At 40.1% G+C, this 18,505-nt stretch overlaps 1 protein-coding gene across 2 annotated transcripts; it reads left to right on the top strand.

The window, feature by feature from the left end:
* Nucleotides 1-423: 423 nt before the first annotated feature.
* On the top strand, nucleotides 424-16,473 carry RNF32 (ring finger protein 32). 2 transcript variants are annotated; one of them, XM_054818499.1, is made up of 8 exons: nucleotides 424-525; nucleotides 1,256-1,317; nucleotides 1,851-2,109; nucleotides 6,811-6,953; nucleotides 9,146-9,270; nucleotides 9,479-9,587; nucleotides 15,557-15,721; nucleotides 16,079-16,473. In XM_054818499.1, exons 2-8 carry the CDS (start codon nucleotides 1,294-1,296, stop codon nucleotides 16,316-16,318), a joined length of 1,065 nt encoding a protein of 354 aa, XP_054674474.1. In that variant the 5' UTR covers nucleotides 424-525; nucleotides 1,256-1,293; the 3' UTR covers nucleotides 16,319-16,473. The 2 variants fall into 2 exon arrangements, with proteins under 2 accessions (XP_054674474.1, XP_054674475.1); XM_054818500.1 differs by lacking the exon at nucleotides 424-525 and adding an exon at nucleotides 1,047-1,164.
* Nucleotides 16,474-18,505: the final 2,032 nt, after the last annotated feature.

Here is an 18,505-nt window from a genome sequence, read left to right as displayed (position 1 = left end):
TGCCAGATTAAAAACTGCTCTGAAGTTAAAAATACACATTAAACATTGAAAAATGCAGAGTACAAAATAGCCTGCAAATCAAAATGCACGCGGAGGGCTGCCATTAATGTGCACTACCAACCCCTATGTTACAACACAGACGCAGGAGCTAAAGGGGAAAACACTAGTGAGGATGAGATACGGAAAAGTGTGCAGTTTCGGTGTTGGGGGAAAATAAGCAACAAGCCATTCGCAGCGACGTCCCTACGATCACCCTTGGGGCTGGGGCCGGGGCCGGGCTGGCTGAGCCCACAGCTCTCTGAGGAGAGGAGAAACACGTTTCCCGGCCGGCACGTTTCCCGCGCGCCCACCACGCCTGCGCAGCAGCTTGGGCCGCCGTTGCCACGCCGGGGAGCTGCGTTGCTTGGCAACGCGGCCCCTGCCGCGAGAGGGTGCGCGCCGGTGCGCGGGGCGGCCGTTGGTGCGGAGGGGCTGTTGCAGGGCGCGGAGGCCGGGCGGGGAGGCCGGGTCCGTGCGGTAAAAACGGTACGACAGGGCAAAAAGAGCAGCAAGGCCACAGGCAGGGCGCTGGTGCAAGGCCAGGAGAAGGGTCGGCGGTGCCGTGAGGTGGCCTGGCTGGCAGGGTGTGACGCCCGCATCCCGCCCGGGTACAGGGTCCGTGTGAGGGGCTGTGGCGGTGACAGCGCTGCCGGTCACCCAGAGGTGGAAGGCGGTCTTGAGCCTTGGCTGTGGTAGCAGGAGGAACAACTACACGCTGAGCTGAACGGCAGGGTAAGCAGTGGCGCCTGTTTGCCGCAGCCAGCTGTAAAGGTTGCCCCCTCACCCTCTGCCCGCCTTTGCTACCGAGCCAGGCCGCAGGTTTTCCTGCTGGGCCCCTGAGAACGTTGAGATCGCAGTGGGGCAGCTTTGGCCACAAAGGGGTTGCTAACGTCACCCTTGTCTACCGTAAACGAACCTGGCAGAACAGTTCAGTGGGGTTTATTGCTACCGCCATATTTTTAACTCGGGTCAGCTTGAAATTTGTGATTACTGCCATTCATTTTGAAGGCATTCTGTGTATGTTATGGGCAGTCCGCTGAGGCTGACGGGAGAGAGCACCGTTGGTGGTTTATGGATCCGGAGTTAACTTCTGTGCCCAGAAGACACGTTCAGTTGTCTCTGATGGTAGGCCTAGGAGAAAAGTGAAATTGTAGATTTCTCTTCTGCTGTAGATGAGGCTGTTTCTGCTGAGAAATATTATTCTGTCTGTTTGTAGAGCCACAAGACTCTTGTAAAACCAGCTAAAGATTATCAATGGAGCGTCGTGATTTTTACAAGGTACGATTTCACATCTTTTAAAATAAGGCAGAAGGGTGGGGACAAATGGAGGAATAGATAGATAAGCCCATTCCCTGTATAAAAATAATATATTCTTGTTTATATTCAGTGTTCTGGAAGGCAAGGTTAGCCTTTGGGATTGTTTTTAATTATATTGAAGTAAAAATGTGTTTGGGCATGCCAAACTTTTATAGTCCATAATGAGTTTATTGCATATAATAATTACGGGCTCAGTAATTAAAACTTTAAAATTACTGCTATTTTATTTAATATAAATGATAAATCAAAGAGTTCATTTGACTTTTTATATGTTAAAACTAGGATGTGTCAGAAACATCAATCTAAAATTTCATATTATGGTAATTGTATGTTAGGCTTCAAGTATGGGAGTTGCATGTGTATAAAAGCCTTTGACAAGTCGAAAACATTGGCTAAGAGCAGAATTTCTTTTAATTTAGTATAATATATATGTTTTAAAATCATCTATAACAATAACTATTCAAGCTTTTTTTTTTTTTTTTTTTTTTTTTTAGGGCCGCTCCTCCAAAGGAGAGATGATAGCAGTTTCTGCAGTTGCTTTACAGGATCATATAATACACAGTCATCAGCTCCAGGATCTTTCATTAGCAGATCCTTTTAAGTCAAGGACAAGGAATATCAAGAACACTTACAAACACGTGAACAAAGCAGTAGTAGATACTGGACTAAGAAAAAAGAGCACTCTCTACAAAAACAAGGAAGAAGCAGAAAAGGAGTATGTTCTTGATCCCAGTCCTCCACAGCTAACATTAGGTAAACCATTATATTCTGATTTGTGAATTTTGAGTTTTATTTAAAATAAACTAAAATGAGGAAGCTAAGCTTTCTGTTCAGTAAGATAATTTAATGCTAAACAGCATAAATTGTTGTTTTAAAATTTGTCAAAATTCAGCAGCTTAGGCCATCAGGTAAACAATGGAATTGCCATCAGTCACTTGAACATGTCTTTTAATATCTGAAATGCATTTAAAAATATTATTCTTGTGACAATGAAGGTAAAAATGAAGAAGCTACTGCATCCTGATGAAGAAGAATTCTTCATTAAGCAGTGGGAAGTCTTTTACACTTTTTTTAATATGTTTTGTATATGGACTGTCATAAGTTTCTTTATATTCTCAAGCTAATAGTGATTTTGATACTGTATTTATTTGGGGAATGTTTTAGTATTAAGCTGTTTTTTTTAAGTCTATTTGAAATGGTTTATTTTATTCCTTATTCAGTAAAAAGACATTTACTAGTGCTGCATTAAATGTATTCTTTGTTAATATATACCCATCTTTACTCAAAGTTAAAAAGGTTTGGTTTTACAATGATCCTGGGGCTAAACCTGGGAAGAATTAACACCTGTACTTAAATACCTTTTTCAAATTTAGAAGCAAACATGCAACAAGATAAAAGTCACAGATGTGAGGACTTGGAATGATGCCTGGTAGGAAAACTCACTTTTAAATAGTATTATAATAATACAGTTGTACAGCAGCGACAGACAACATTGCTTAAAAAAAAACCCAAAGTCAGGGAGCATCTTAACAGACTAGGAGTCCAAAGGTGCTTCCCGACTCTCAGTTTCAGTCTTGTATTTCCCTTTTCTAAAGGTTTCTACAGTATTCTTGCCATGAACATCATCTTGTCTCCATCCTTTCAGTTGTCTTGATTAGGCATTTCTTAAAGGACCTTCCAGCTTCACAATTTTCAGTTTTAAGCATAATAAACTTTCATCATCATTAATAATTGTTGTATTCATTCGTGTTCATAAAAATACCCTTAGGCCTCTCTGAAGATCATGTTGCCTTTGCTATAGTAACTGTCACAGTAGTCCCAGCTCTAAAGAGAGCCATGTAAATCAATGAGGCTCCATACAAGCACAGGCATCTGCCTTTTGGAATCAGCTGGAGGTTAAGAGGATAACTTAAGATAATATGCAACAAGTGAGTGTAACAAGGGATGGGACAAAGGTAGTAGGACAAGGTGATTATTGCTGTGTTTACATGGTTATAGTTCTGAAGATGGGAGGGTTTTTCTTTGGCTCATTTTGAAGAGGAATTTGAAAGAAAAGAGGATGGGGGTGGGGGGAACAGCAGAGAGGTACTGGGGTTAACACAAATATAAATAATGAGTGATTATGGAAGCTAAAGGTTGTGGTGGAAAAAATGCAGCCCAAGTGTGAGCATGTTCTCTGCAATTATAAGAAAGACAAAGTATTTTCTCTTTAAATCACAGCATTGACTGAAAGGTCCCATATGAATGCTCGTGCAAGTGATTCGAAAGAATGTGCTGAAAGATTTTTTTAAAAATCACAATTGTTTCTGGGTTTTGCTTATTAGTATTTTCACCAGTAGTGTCTTGTTATTTTAAAAATGCTTGTGTCAAGCTTTCTCTTCTTAATAAGAATTGTGTGGCTTAAACCTTAGAGCTGTGAAAAAACTTTGAAAATGTAATTTAATGCAACTCTTTCTTCTTGAGTTTGTGGGTAGTCAAACAAAATCTCACAGGCCTCTATCATTAAATTTTTCTCAGTAGGGACTTGAATCCTAAAATCAAATAATAATAGTTTAAAGGTTAATGTATGTAATCACTTTGCCATTGTTCATTTTAGGATAAATTACTCCGTTGGTCGTAAATGGGTGCGTCAGTAAATGGGTTGGGCTTGTAAACTTGATGCATAAGGGTGAAACCTCTTGGATGTCTTGAGCTGTGGTAAATGCAGGCTTTCATTGCTTGTATGTATTTGAAATGCTGCTTTGAGAATATCTTCATAGAGCCTTTTGCTTCCACCATGTATCCCTTCTTGTATGTTCTGCTGCCAGTTTTCCTTCATCAACTCTGTTGTATAAAAGCTTTCCTTCTAAACACCTGTATAACTTGTCCCTCACAAATATCTCATCTGGTTTATATTATTTAGAAGTTAGGTTTTGCCACCAATCTCCTCCTATTTGGCAGCTTTAATCATCCATTTGTGAAAGTTTTAAATAAGTGGTTTTTCTTACCCCGGGGGTATACAAAAGGCTTTCCACAAAACCATCTCATTGTCTTCCTTAAAACAGTCTCTGACCACAGTGCTTGAAGAAAATCAAGGGTAGGCAATTTTATGTTGTGATACTGTCTTTCATGCTGTGACTGGTTTGCTATCTTGTTCACTGCCTGTGTATCCACATTTTCTCATCATAAAGACCATCACTTGTGTATATTGGACTATCAAAACGGGATCTTGTTTCCTTACTCACTCACTGGTACTCTGAGGTATTACTGTCAGATGAAACTTGATGTATTTTTACTGAAACTTTTATCGTGTATTTCAGAATTTGATTCTTTTGTAGCGGAAACACTGATCTGTGCGATATACGCTCTTCAGGAGTTGAATGGTCAAGAGAGGAAGCACTCCTGGTTAGGAAAACTTCCTTGTGACTCAGCTACCAATTTCAGCAATTCATGCCTAAGCTTTACGCAAAATACATGTTCTGAACTAGTTTTTAGACTCTAAAAAGTTGCAAGATCCCTCATATTTCTCTTAAAGCTCATATTATTTTTCACCATCAAGAGCACCAGATAAAAGCATTTTACTGCACCAAAATTGATAGACAGTGCTATTTTATGTTAATGTATATTTTACATTCTGAAATTACAGTGCTGTGAATACACATGTATGCGCTTTGCTGCTTGACACAGAGTGATTTGAATTCTAGCCCATAGCCTGCAGGTGGAGCTGTGAGCTCCCGCACGTGTGGAGGTGCTGTATTTGTGTCTGGGTACCTTGTGGTCCAGGAACCGCAACAGCGTGCCTCTAAGACAGTTCATATGTGACCACTGATGTAATCTACGGTATTCATTGATTCAAATTTTCTTTTGATACTTAGGTTTACATGCATTGCTTACCTTTTGACTTGATGCCTTTACAAGGGTAATAAAAGTAACAAGGTGGGGTGCATGTAAACCAAACCGTATGTAGAGAAAGCACTTTCCATGTAGTTCCAAAAGCACAAACTGACCCAGCTTGAAATCTGAAAGCCATCCTGTCATTCTAAGATATGGAATCAAATTGATTTACGTTTGAAGGATGTCAAAGTAGGTTAGGCAGATAGTTCAATTAGAGGGAAGAAAGTATTGCTTATAATTCCTTCAGTACCTCACAAAAGTTCTTTAAAAAGATCAAAGGGCTTTGTGCAAATTTTAAATGATTAACGATATACATCTGTAAATGGATGAGGTCAGGAGCAGAATTTTTGTCTCAAAAATTAACAAATCCTATCCTAGAATAATCAGATAGTTGAGCAAGTGGATCACTAAAAGTCCATTCTTTGGTTTGTTAGGATTCCTTTTCTCTTCATCACTAACTAGTGTAGTGGGTTTGGATACACAATCTGTCTGATGGAGTTTTAAAAGCTTATACAGAACAAATAAGTGCTGCTTATTAATGTCTGGTTTCTGGAAAGATTTTGGTGTGAACAAAAGTGTTAACCCTTTCTTTCCCATATAGAACTCAAACTCTCATCTAGGTGTCATCAGCTTGCATTCTAATTATTGCATGTCCTCTTCCTCTCTGGTTTTAGCGAATACCATTGAGGCCTCATCATGGACTCATGTTGCTGGTTTATTACACATACCTTGGACATTCCTGCACTGACTTTGGTCAGTCCACACAAGCTGCTTCCTCTGGTCTTCAAAGATGACAAAGATCTATTCTTTGCTGTACCTACTAGCATCTGGTTTTTTTACTGCTGAGATACTGACACTGGACTTTATCTGCCATTTGTGGGGGTGAGGGGGGGAAGTATTGTAAGTATTTTCCCTGATTCCTTCTTTGAGAAGGTAGAGATTTCACATGGACATGCAGCAAGGCACCTTGCAGTTATCATCTGAGATAGATAGACAAGCTCAGCTATCACAGTGACATTATCATTGGTGTCTTGTGACCATCTCTGTGTTTCTTTATGCTCTTTATTTCTCTTGCATCCATCACCGTCCCGTTACACTTCAGTATTTTGCACCAGCAACTGTTTTTTATTATACCACTTTATTCATTTTTATTTTAAGAATACAAAAATGCAATGTCGAAGAAACCTTCACAAATTAATTCTAACACAGATTTTTTTATACCAATGATTTGAAATTACATTACTGTGCATTGTTATATTTAGTTAATAATCTCCATCTTAATAACTGTGAAGAGGTATCAAAATAAATTCAAATTACTCGGCAAGTAAAAGTTTACATGTTAAAAAAAATCCTGTGTAAATCCTGTATGTAAAAGAAGTTCTGACAATTTCTGAATAGCTAATTAATAGTAAGAAGTATGTTGCCTGCCAGTGGTTTGTCTGATGATAGATGAATATGAAATGTCTGCATAAAGTATTTTTAAACAAGTGGATCATCAATTAATTTCACATGAAGAAAATCCATTGTCTGCATCTGCCAGTGGGTTTTATTTAGTCATTTAATGATGTTTATTGTCTACAGCTCAGAAATTAGGCCTGGTTGAGCCTCCTTCCTTGCCACTAACTGCTGAAGAATGGGTAAAAATAAAGCAGAGATCCATACAGCATGGAGACTCCATACAGCCTTGTGCAATATGCAGGGAAGAATTTGCACTTCAACATCAGGTACGTGTGTAACCGTATAATTGTGTGGATGCACAATTGTTTTTTAAAAAAATTTTTCCAGAGTTACTGCTAAAAATCTTTAGCTAGAAGAAGAAAGGAAGGAAAGACTTTACTGCAAGACACCATTTAGCATTTAATAGCAGGACCCAGCTATCAGTGGCCAACTCGGAAAGTATTTTGGACATGACATGGTAGAGAAAGGTTGATAGTGTTTGTTCACCTCTGAAGTTATGACAGTAATCAGCCTTTTTATCGGTTCTTGCAAAGCACATATAGACTATTTTCTGCTTCATTTACACTCCTGTTAGATATGGTCCTAGCCTTCGTTCATCGGAATGGTAAATATTCACTAATTATACAATTTAAGATATATTTTGTTTTCTCACAAGTTTTGTTAATTGCAGGTTAGTTCAATAGTTATTTTTATTTGAAAAATGGAGATAGGTATGCTGTTAATACTAGTCAGTCACTTCCTTAGGTCATCTGAAGCAATGCTTGCATTTTACTTTGTTGGCTTTATTCAATGCATGCATGTAGCATAAGATAAATACATCATGCTTTATTAGATTCTCTCATCTATCATCTTGCAAATATTAAGCAAAAGGGACAAGTGACTGATTGAAGGGAGTGCTGCTTCAGAGAGGTGATGATGGTAATTAGAAGAATTATCTCAACTGCTTGCAAGTTTCTTTCCACAGTGCATTTTAGGGTGGGTTTTTTCTGCCTGTTCCCCCTTTTAATTTTTCTTGATGACTTTTTACAGCCAAGTCTGTGATTTGAATTAAGGTCTTTTAATAACCTTAGATACAGTGCTTTTGCTTCCTTTTAGAGCAGCATTAACTGAAGGTGCAGGATTGTCCACAGACAGGTGGGATGGATCTGGCAAGAGACCATTCTGCTGCTTTCTGCCTACCCTGAAAGTGTAAAGCTTGACAAGAGAGAGCAAAAGACAGTGCTCATTAAAAAGGTTACTTTAGATTTGGCACAAAAAGGGAAATGCCTCTGGAATTCTTTTTGTCCTCAGTGTTTCGTTAGCTTTCCTCCCTCAAGGGAAAAAAAGCCACTGTATCTGAAAGCTTTCCCTTCAGCTGGCTGCTAGCCATTAATCCTTTTGTGTTTGCCAGCTCAATAGTGCACACTACTTGTTCTGGTTTTCACTCCTTTCCCAGTTTTTCCTTCCCCTAAGAGCCAACTGCCTTTTTTGTCCAACTCTATCTTTTGTCAGGATGGAGATCATCAGCATTTGGTGGGAATTTAGGTCAGATAAAGGTGAAGTTTTCTTGTAGCCTGTGAACATACTTTCTCTTTTGTTTTTTTTATGTGTGAAATGCGGCATTTGATGTATATCACTTCTTGAAATTTAACGTCTCTATGGGGAAAAGGGGAAAAAATTAATCAGCTTTCATTTAAGTACTCATTTTATAATCTTTTCCTCCAGTCAGTAGCATTTGGCATTTTTTGCTTTCTGCCACTCCATGTGTTGTTAACACAAAATTCACATATTGGTTTCAGATGTAATATATTAAGTAATTTCTGTAGAAGACTAATTTTTATTTTCACCAGAAAGATTGCCGTAGTAACAGAAAGAAACTGATGACCTTTCAGGCTGTCAGAATTTTTCTTGTCAGCATTTCTTACTTTTCAGCTTTTTAGAATGGTTTCAAGTCAAGTTTGGTTGGTTGTTTTGTGTTTTTTTTTCCCTTTGAAAAACAGGTGCTGCTTTCATGTTCCCATGTATTCCATAAAGTGAGTACATTTTTATATAACTATTCAAGCATATAATACAGGAGTATTTGAATTAAACTACTTAAGTTAATATCTTAACGAATTAAATGTAATCAACTTGAAAAGTAATTTTGATTCCAGATTTTTATGGTAAGAAATAGAATTTAAGGCTATTTCATGATAAAGCACTTTATTCCATTTTATAACCTTTTTTAAAACCATATGGGAAAACATAGTTTGCAACTGAGCTAAACATTCGTATACTAAGCAGGAATAGTTTAATTCATGAAATTTCGTGCGACTATATGGAGATTTACAAAATTCTCTTAACGTTTTAATTATAAAAATATGCATCTTGTAGAGTGTTCATGGATTGATGAATAAATTTTTACATTCAGTAATCTATTCTGTTTCTTTTGTTCCAATGCAATGAAATATATTGTAAGTAATTGCAATTATTTTTTCAGTCATGCCTGAAAGCCTTTGAAAAATTTACAGGGAAAAAGTCTTGTCCTATGTGTAGAAAAGAGCAGTATCAGACCAGAGTAATACACGATGGGGCACGCTTGTTTAAAGTAAAGTGCGCTATTAGGTAAGCCTTACTTCTGCTACAGGTATTCTCACTGGACAATATTTATTCCTAAATAATGCTCCAAATATGTTAAAATTTTAACATAAGAAGAAATTAGACAGAATGAATGCGCTACAAAAGTTTAAAAAATGCATAAAATTGTTTCCTATAAATAGTAAAATTATATAAATTTGAGTTTCCTCCTCTTAAACAAAATTGTGTCTTACAGAATTCAAGCTTCCTGGAGGGGCTATATTGTTAGAAAATGGTATAAAAACTTGAGAAGAACAGTGCCTCCTAAAGATAGCAAATTAAGGAAGCAATTCTTTGAGAAAAAGGTATGTCACATTTGCTTCTTTGGTCTGATTCAGCTCCCTTAAATCAAAACTCCTGAATATCAGCTACCTACCTCATCCTTTCTTCCTTCTTATTCATATCAAGCAGGCAGCAGTGGAGGCAGTGGGTTGTTTTGTTAGTGTGGTCGTTCCATCCTCTTACAATGTAGAAGTAAGGAAAATAATTTAAATATTTAATTTTAAGGCCTGCCTTTTGCCTGGGCAGTGAGGCTCTGTATTTTCCTTCTCTTTCTGATAAATCATAGTAATCTGTTTTCCTATAGAATTATACGAAGGGATTATAGTAAGGGGAGAAACAAGTAAAGCCATAAACAATCATAACTTCTTTTCACTGTCGTCATTCTCTTACTGGACACTAAACTGGATAGTTCCATTCCATAGCTTTGCCCTTCTCTAACTTCTGCTCAGATGCAAGTCAGATTGTAATAAATTGGGGTCCTGACCCCACACAAATGAGGCCAAATGACATCCAAGCGTTTTGCAATGACCCTACTTGCCTTTAAGCGCACAGCTGCTGCAGAGTCCCTGTGCAGTCCTCCAGTCCTCCTTTGCAACTTCCAGTCTTCCCCCAGTTTACTAACAGCTAGCCCAGCTCAGATTTTCAGTCACAAAAACTGCTCTGACACATCCTCGGCAATTACTGAACCGTCTTCAGGGAGCCAGGGAAGCTGCCATCTTCCAGCCCAGGTTACCGAGCAGCCTGGCTAACAAAGATTAGCAAAGCTGCACAAGACAGCCATTTAAATGTAGCTAGTGCGTGCAGCTGGGAGAATACTCTTTCCAAGTTGTGAGCTAAATCAGTGGTAGGTTTAAACCAATGCTTAAATTAGTTGTTTGGGGTTTTTTCCAAATCTTGAGGAACAAAAAATAAAAAAAAAATCTAGAAACTAATCTGCTTTAGTTAAACAGAAGAGTGCTTGCAGAAAAAGGCTTGTTACCGTCTGTCACTATTTCTGATGCTTACTTGGTTGTATCCTGTTAGAGGAGAGCTTTGGATGCAAAGACTCTCCCTTGCTATATTACGCATTTGTGTACAATAGCGAGATTGGTACCCTAGAGGTGGTCTTGCAGACTGCCGCAACAAAACTGGTACTGCTGTTCTGCTTGTGTGGTGACAGTGGAGAGAGAGGAAATACTGTTCTCAGCCTTACACTGAGACAGCTTTCTGGTTGCCTTTATAACCAATGCAAAGTCCTTCACTGTAATGCAGAAAATGAATATGGTGGTAACTGAAGAAAGCTAATGTTACACATGAAAGCGTTCAAACAGGGAAGTTTGGAAGAAGTGAATCCTTCAGTGGATTGTGCCTGTCCTCAAGTAGCACAATGAGAACTAACAAAAACACTCAGATGTTTCTTCATGGGAGGCTGGGGAAACAGTCATATGCCGCTTTCCCAATAAGGTGGTCAGTTTTCTGTGGGCTCAAGATACTATGCTTAGCTATAAACAGGGTCTCAGTAAAGGGAAGTTGAAGGTGGCTTCTAAGTATGCTGAAAGCTGCAGCTGAGTGTCATGTATTAAAATTTTTCTCGCTGAACTTCAGATGGCTGCAGTAGCAGTCTACCAAGATACTTACACTGGGCTAGTTTTTGGGGCCCCTATCTTAGATACCTGTTTGAGGGAGAAACAGCCTGGTAGACTGCCCATGGTTCATCACATGGGTATAAGCCATGGGAAGGTCTTCATTTAACATTGATTTCCTCATGCTGTGGACTATATATGGAAACTTTCTCTCAGGTAACGCTTCAGGATTTTGCAGGGAACAAAATGAGCACTACTTTTTCACATTCTATTAAGAATAAATTTATAAAGTCATCTTATATAGATTAGCCAGGTTTAAATTAATTCAGTACCAATTATGATTAAAGGATATATACTTATTTTTCTTAGCAGCTTTCAAGTGGGAATTGTAGATGAGTTTTTCCTGCTGCTAGCTCTTATAAAGTGTTGGTTAATGAAAATAACTCTTTTTTCAAGGAGATATCCATTTCCAGATACTAAAAAGCTTTTCTAAAATAAGTTTTGCCTCTCAAACTTGTGTTGTGCTTTTAAAATGTCACTCACTAAACATTAGCATAATCAAAAAGCATCACAATTGAATTTTTAATAACCCTACCTCCTCTGGAAGGATCACAAAGGTCAACCGTCAAGTTTCATACACTTAAGTAAATATCACAAAATCAAAACCAAGGTCTGAAATATTAGTACGAGGAAGGACACGTATTACTTGTTTCAGGGTGCTACAGTAGCCCTTCTCACACCTTTCATTAAAATTTTTAGTAATCTAGATCAAAGGAGATAAGAAAGGTCACTGAAACCAAAGTAGGCTGCTACTTAGCACTACTGTACACAGAAAGTAGGGTGTTGCTTCAGCATGTTAGGTAGTGAATTTCTTTGATCCTACCTATAAATGTCACTTTTGTATGTCATTTAAGTGTGGTATAGTCTTATTGGTGCAATTAAATCTTTTCAAATGCATTACATTATCTCTAGCTTTGCTAAAAATCTTGCCATTGTTTAGGAAGCGAGGTAAGTGATTGTGAAATGATGTAGTTGACTTTAGTTTCCTCCTTCCCCCTCCACATGATTTCTCCCAACAATTTTAATTTAAATCTCACCAAACAGTATAATGGTCTTGGAATTTGTTTAGTCATTTGACTTCCTTTATGACATGGAGATGGTAAACATTCTGTTGCTAACTTGAAGTGGCTCCAAGCAGCAAAACTAGGAGGATATTAAACCAGTAAAAGCTTATCAACTGATTCATTGATATGCTGTAAATTCCAGCCTTTTCATTTTACTTTTGAGGGTTGCCATAAGTCAACACATTAGTAAGCAATTTGCTGACATTGGATCACTTAAAAAGGCTTCCCTGTGGACAAAGTTCACATCAGTACTTTGTTTCATCATTTTATTTTGTCAGTCTTGTGCTGCTGTACAGATGACTGATGTAGTTTTGCATACTGATGGAGTATTTCAAATACTCAGTTTATGCCATTCTATTCAAATTTTAAGAAGCCAGAGACATGAAATATAGAGATATGATATTTTCAGAAAGAAGCTCAATTAATCCATTTCAGTTGTTCTGGGGAAAAAAGGTTATTCAGTATTATGCATTAAAACAGCAGGATTTAATATTTAAATCCTCAAACATGTTCAGCATTTTGCATAATTTGTTAGTGTTATTTCCTTTCCATTCACAGTGAGAGTTCACAGTGAGACTTCACACTGATCCACCAGTGAGCATAAATTGGGGGGTAAATTTCAGTTACACTTTTTTTTCTTCCCAACCTTAGACTTTGCCGATTGATGGATATGGGTTGGGTCAGGTCATTCTGCAGAAAATACAGAAGTAGCTCAAAGCAGATAGTGATCTGTTAAGTTCCCCTGCTGCTAAGATACCATCTCAGGCAGGAGAAGAGTTTCCCTCTCTATTTGTTACAGTTTCTGCTCAAGGAGGCTCACAAGAGGACTTTCAGGATCACTTAGTGAAATGGGGAAAAGACAGACAAGTGCAAGGGAATAAATGGAGGGGAAAAGGTACAAGCAGCACAGGCGCAGACCGAGGAAGCACTGCTTGCTTAGTGCAGCCCTGGCCATGCTCTGTTCCTGCTTTCAGCCCTCCTTCTTGGTCAGTTTTCCTCAGCAGCCTGTCTAGTCACAGTGTAGCTCACAAAACTCACCACAGACCAGCTGTGTTGCTCTCACGTTCACAGAAACGGACACTGGATAAAGGCAGAGTTAAAATGTGGTTGCTTTTCCTCACATTTTGGGTCCAGAGAGGCTACTGGAAAGCATTGTCACGGCTGCTCTAGTTTTCTATTACATCCCCTGAGTTTTCTTATGAAAACAGTTTAGGTCTGTTCAAGTTTGATACAGATATAAATGACGACCAAGAATAAATCAGGACCAAACGTCTTTTCAAATGGATCAACCGTGTTGTTAAACAGAAACCATGAATTTATATAAGGTTTAGGTGTAATCTTACCCTGTTCTTCCTGAAGTCAGATTTTAAAATGAAATCAGTAAGAGCAGTTAAAATTACAATGTGGAGTAGATTCAGTTCTAGAACCTATAGTTCAGATAAAACTATAGGGCTCTTATTGCTTAATTAAATACATAATCACATTAAAATATTAAAGACATAACCTGATTAAAGCATAGTGTATTAGTATTTCATGTCTCATTCAGGAAGCCCACAGTGTCATCCTTGGGGCTTGCTTGCAGACCACAAAGTGTAAACATTGAAGGAGGCCTGTGGTGGGATTCTTGGGGGTTTATTTTTGTTTTACACACACCACTGGAGGTCAGTGTGCATGTTTGCATGGGCCAGAATCAGATTTTTTTTTTCTTGTCAGTGAACAGTCATGAGTGGAGCAGAAGATTATCCATCTGCTCTTTGCTAGGTACCAAATTCTCTCAGAGTACAGAAGGGGCTGCTGCTTTTCCTGTCACGTTGTGATTTAAATACATACACTGTACAAGGGGGTCTCAGGATTATTTTTTAAGTTACATTAAGTTGGTACATCAGCATTAACCAACACAGCAACTAAATCTGGTTTGTACTGACAAATGGATACATCCTTTCACTATCCTGTTGTGTTAGGGATCATTCAGAAATACAGTAAGTCATAATTGGTGTTAGTAGCAGTGAATCAGACCATAAAATAAAAAGAATACACAGGATCAAATCTAACATCAAGAAGCAAACAACTTGCCTTATGTGATGGTTCTCACCATTTCCCTTACCTGGACACTTCCAATGTTTGTCTCTAAAGTCTTTATTGAGAAACATTTATGTGTTTCACTGGAAAACACTTTCATACTTGCACAGTATATGAATATAATTTAAAAAAAAAAAACAAACCAAACATTAACTGATGAGGTTTTTTATAGTTTTAGAAGGAAATTTAGGAAATTCAAAGTTTAAATGAAATCTTAGAATGTTAAGTGAGCTTTTCAGATAGTTTTTGTGGGGGTTTTTTTTTTTTTTTGTGAGATTTGGGCTCTTGATTCCTTTGGGTCTAGAAAAGTTCACTTTGCCTATCCTGATACATGCTGTAAAGGGTCGCTTTAGCAGTTGTAAGGGAGCACACGTCCTGGTAGAGAAAAGCTACCAAAAAAAGTGAAATGAAACAATAGAAAAGTGTTTGAGCACCATCAGGCTTGTCCAACCTTGACAACAACCCTTCTGCCACCTCGCATCCCCCTTCCCATCCCATCCTCCCTGAAAAGATGGCTCCCTGGTTTCCTGTCAACTTCTCACTCACTTGCACAGTCATGGTACAGGTGTTGAAATGTCCCTTAAAACTTTGTCACAAAAGCCAAGTCTGAGACATACGTGACTCCCTACAAAAGTGTCAGATACCATGGTAACAATGAGAGGAAGCGGCCACAGTGAGATGGGATTGCGCTCAAGGAGATGATTCAGTTTAAGAAAAGTGTTCATTCCTTTTGAGTATTTATTCTGCTGAGCACTTTCAGCTACGATGACCTTAGGCCTACATGCAATATGCAGAAACATTCAAGGCAGTAGGTCGTAAAATGTCTGTGTCTGAGGGCAAGGCCTGAGATGTTCTTCTCTCAGTGGTTATTGTGCCTTTAACCCCACAGCAGATGCACTCGTTTCCCATCAAATGTCCAACGCTCAGCCAAGTTCTACACTTCCTTTCTCCAACACAGCTGTTCCCTCCATGCTGCGCCCACATGGGCTACGAACAGCACATCTGTCTTGGGAGAGCTCAGTGATGAAAGTCCTGGGTTTTCTCTGAAGGATAATGGTCCATCAGTGGAGTCTGGGGACCTGATGTTTTTAACCTCAAAATCAGCACCAGACACCAGCTGCAAATGGCAACAAGATTCTGTAGATCACGCAACTCATCAGGCCCACTCGTCCAACCACTCACAATTCATCCACATACCTGTGTAACTCCAGTTGATTTTCTTTTCAGGTTGAACAGATCAGCAGTCGACTGTTGAGCTCTTACGACATCAACCTAGATGAATTTTTTTCTGAGATAGATTCTTCTCTAGCTGCAAGTCGAGATGTGTTTCAGCAGTCGGAAGGAAAAGAAATACTACTAAGTGAAACTGACTGGGAGAAGATCCAGATGCAGGTTGGTTGGTGCTTCCCCCCCCCCCTTTTTTTTTTTTTTAAAGTAGCTGTGCATTTATAAGCTCTTTTATGCTCTTTTGAGGCATGGCAGTCTTTTCAGCACAATTGAGCGTTTTCTTAAATTTTGGTCCATCTTTTCCAAATCAGAAACATTAAAGAGTTTTTACAGTTCGGTGATTTACCTCAGCAGCATCTCTCTTCTACTCAGAGCCTAAAGACACTGTAGGCAAAATTGAGAACCAACATGTCAAGTTTCTCAAAATACATTGCAATTATAAAATCTGACCATTTGAATTAGCATATTGCTGATATATTTACCTTCCATTGTCTTAACACAGGTCTGTTTGTTTTTACTCAGGCATTTCGGCAAGAGATATGTGACTGTCCTATCTGTATCATGCCTCTCAGTCCTGCAGTGCATCCTGCCTGTCTCTCTCCTGGAAATGGCAATGACTTGTCACGGCACACTGTTCTGCTTTCTTGTTCGCATTTGTTTCATCATAGTTGTCTTGAAGCATTTGAAGAGTTTTCCTTGGGAGAGCGACATATTTGTCCTTTGTGTCGCTCATATTATCAAAAGAAAATCCTCAAATGGTGATAAGTGTAGCTCATAATGAACTACATGGTAGAACGTAGCTGACAACATATGTACTTCTAATTGGGCCTTTTCAGGTCCAGAGCTTCCAAGAACAAACTATTTTGTATCCATAACAGCAGTCCCCTCATATTTAGAGAAATAAACATTAGAAGGGTGCTGTTGCTTCCTTTCATATTCAGTTTCACCTTTGGCCTTCCAGCATTTTTATTCTCCCCACCCCTCCCCCAGTCACTCCCACCTTCCCCTGTTTTCACTTCCCTTTCCCAGACAAGGGCACAGTTGTTTCAGGCACTGCGTTCATTCGGCAATACCCCTTATGTCCCTCACCAGGTTTTTTCACCCAAGTTGTTGCAGCACAGGTGCCCACCCACAAGGGCTGCCACTGCTGCAACTGGTAGTTGCTGCAACACTTTCCTTTTCCTTCAGCCACGTTTCCTAACCAGAATCCTGGCTGCTGCAAGAAGGACCCTGACCAATTCCAGATAGCTGTAAGTGGCTAAGAGTGGCCCTCAGCGATGTAGGATCATTGCAGAACTTAGAATGGTTTGGGTTGGAATGCAAATTAGATCTCCTCAGAGCCTTCTCCAGGCTGAACAGTCCTAACTCTCTCAGCCTGTCCTCACAGCAGAGGTGCTCCAGCCCTCTGATCAACTTCATAGCCTCCTCTGGACTCTCTCCAACAGCTCCATGTCTCTCCTGTACTGGGGCCCCCAGAGCTGGACACAGTACTGCAGGTGGGGTCTCACGAGAGCGGAGTAGAGGGGCAGGATCACCTCCCTCGACCTGCTGGTCACACCTCTTTTGATGCAGCCCAGGACACGGTTGGCTTTCTGGGCTGCAAGCGCACGCTGCCAGCTCATGTTGAGCTTCTCATCAATCAATACCCCCAAGTCCTTCTCCTCAGGGCTGCTTTCAATCCATTCCTCGCCCAGCCAATAGTTGTGCTTCGGATTGCACCGACCCAAGTGCAGGACCTTGCACTTGGCCTTGTTGAACTTCATGCGGTTCTCATGGGCCCACCTCTCCAGCCTGTCAAGGTCCCTCTGCATGGCATCCCTTCCCTCCAGCGTCTCGACCACACCACACAGCTTGGTGTTGTCGGCAAACTTGCTGAGGGTGCACTCAATCCCACTGTCCATGTTGCTGACAAAGATGTTGAACAGTGCCGGTCCCAGTACCGACCCCTGAGGGATGCCACTTGTCACTGTTCTCCACTTGGACATTGAGCCGTTGACCACAACTCTTTTGAGTGCGACCATCCAGCCAATTCCTTATCCACCGGGTTCATCCATCGAATCTATGTCTCTCCAGTTTAGAGACCAGGATGTCACATGCGGGACAGTGTCCAATGCCTTGCACAAGTCCAGGTAGAGGACGTCAGTTGTCCTTCCCTTATCCACCGATGCCGTAACCCCATCACAGAAGGCCACCAAGGTTGTCAGGCACGATTTGCCCCTAGTGAAGCCGTGTTGGCTGTCACCAATCACCTCCTTGTTTTCCATGTGCCTGAGCATAGTCTCCAGGAGGGTCTGCTCCAGAATCTTACCAGGCACGGAGGTGAGACTGACCGACCTGTAGTTCCCTGGGTCTTCCTTTTTACCCTTCTTAAAAATGGGGGTTATGTTCCCCCTCTTCCCATCGGCGGGAACTTCACCGGACTGCCAGGACTTCTCAAAGACGATGGAGAGTGCCCTGGACACTTCATCTGCCATGGAACCAGTAAGTACTTGACCCCCTTTCAAAAGACAAAAACATGGTTATGACTTTTCTGCTATGCATTGCTGAAACCACAGCAGGCCATGACAGATCATTTATAAGAAAAGTATGAGCACAAAGATAAAAGTCAGAAGCTAAAAAAAATTAAGTGGCAACTTATCGAGGTAAAAAAATCCACTTTGCATAAAAAGGCAGTAACTGATCCATTACAGAAGCGATAGAGAGCTTCCAAATAATGCTGACAAGGTCCAGTTGTGTCCTGCATCAAGCGAGGTGCTCACCACAGCGTATGGGCTCACAGGCTTAAGCTGAAGCGGGAAAGGCTGTGTTAGAGAATCCTTGGGTGAAAAGCCTTTCACAGACGGGCTGCTGATCAACTCTGCTTTTGGGCAGCCAGACTGTACCTGCAGGGCTCTCGCTCTCCAAGAACTCGTGGGGAACGTGTGACACTCCAGAGGACTAGGAATTGAT

This window comes from Grus americana, chromosome 2 (genome assembly GCF_028858705.1).
Source record: "Grus americana isolate bGruAme1 chromosome 2, bGruAme1.mat, whole genome shotgun sequence".
In the NCBI taxonomy this organism is placed as follows: Eukaryota; Metazoa; Chordata; class Aves; order Gruiformes; family Gruidae; genus Grus; species Grus americana.
This window is presented reverse-complemented; position numbering and strand designations above follow the sequence as displayed.

Excerpts from the sequence above, each read along its gene's own strand:
- RNF32 (XM_054818499.1), top strand. The coding sequence starts at position 1,294 with ATGGAGCGTCGTGATTTTTACAAG. Across the intron at positions 1,318-1,850 it reads AGCGTCGTGATTTTTACAAG|GGCCGCTCCTCCAAAGGAGA; the intron begins GTACGATTTCAC and ends TTTTTTTTTTAG. Across the intron at positions 2,110-6,810 it reads TCCTCCACAGCTAACATTAG|CTCAGAAATTAGGCCTGGTT; the intron begins GTAAACCATTAT and ends TATTGTCTACAG.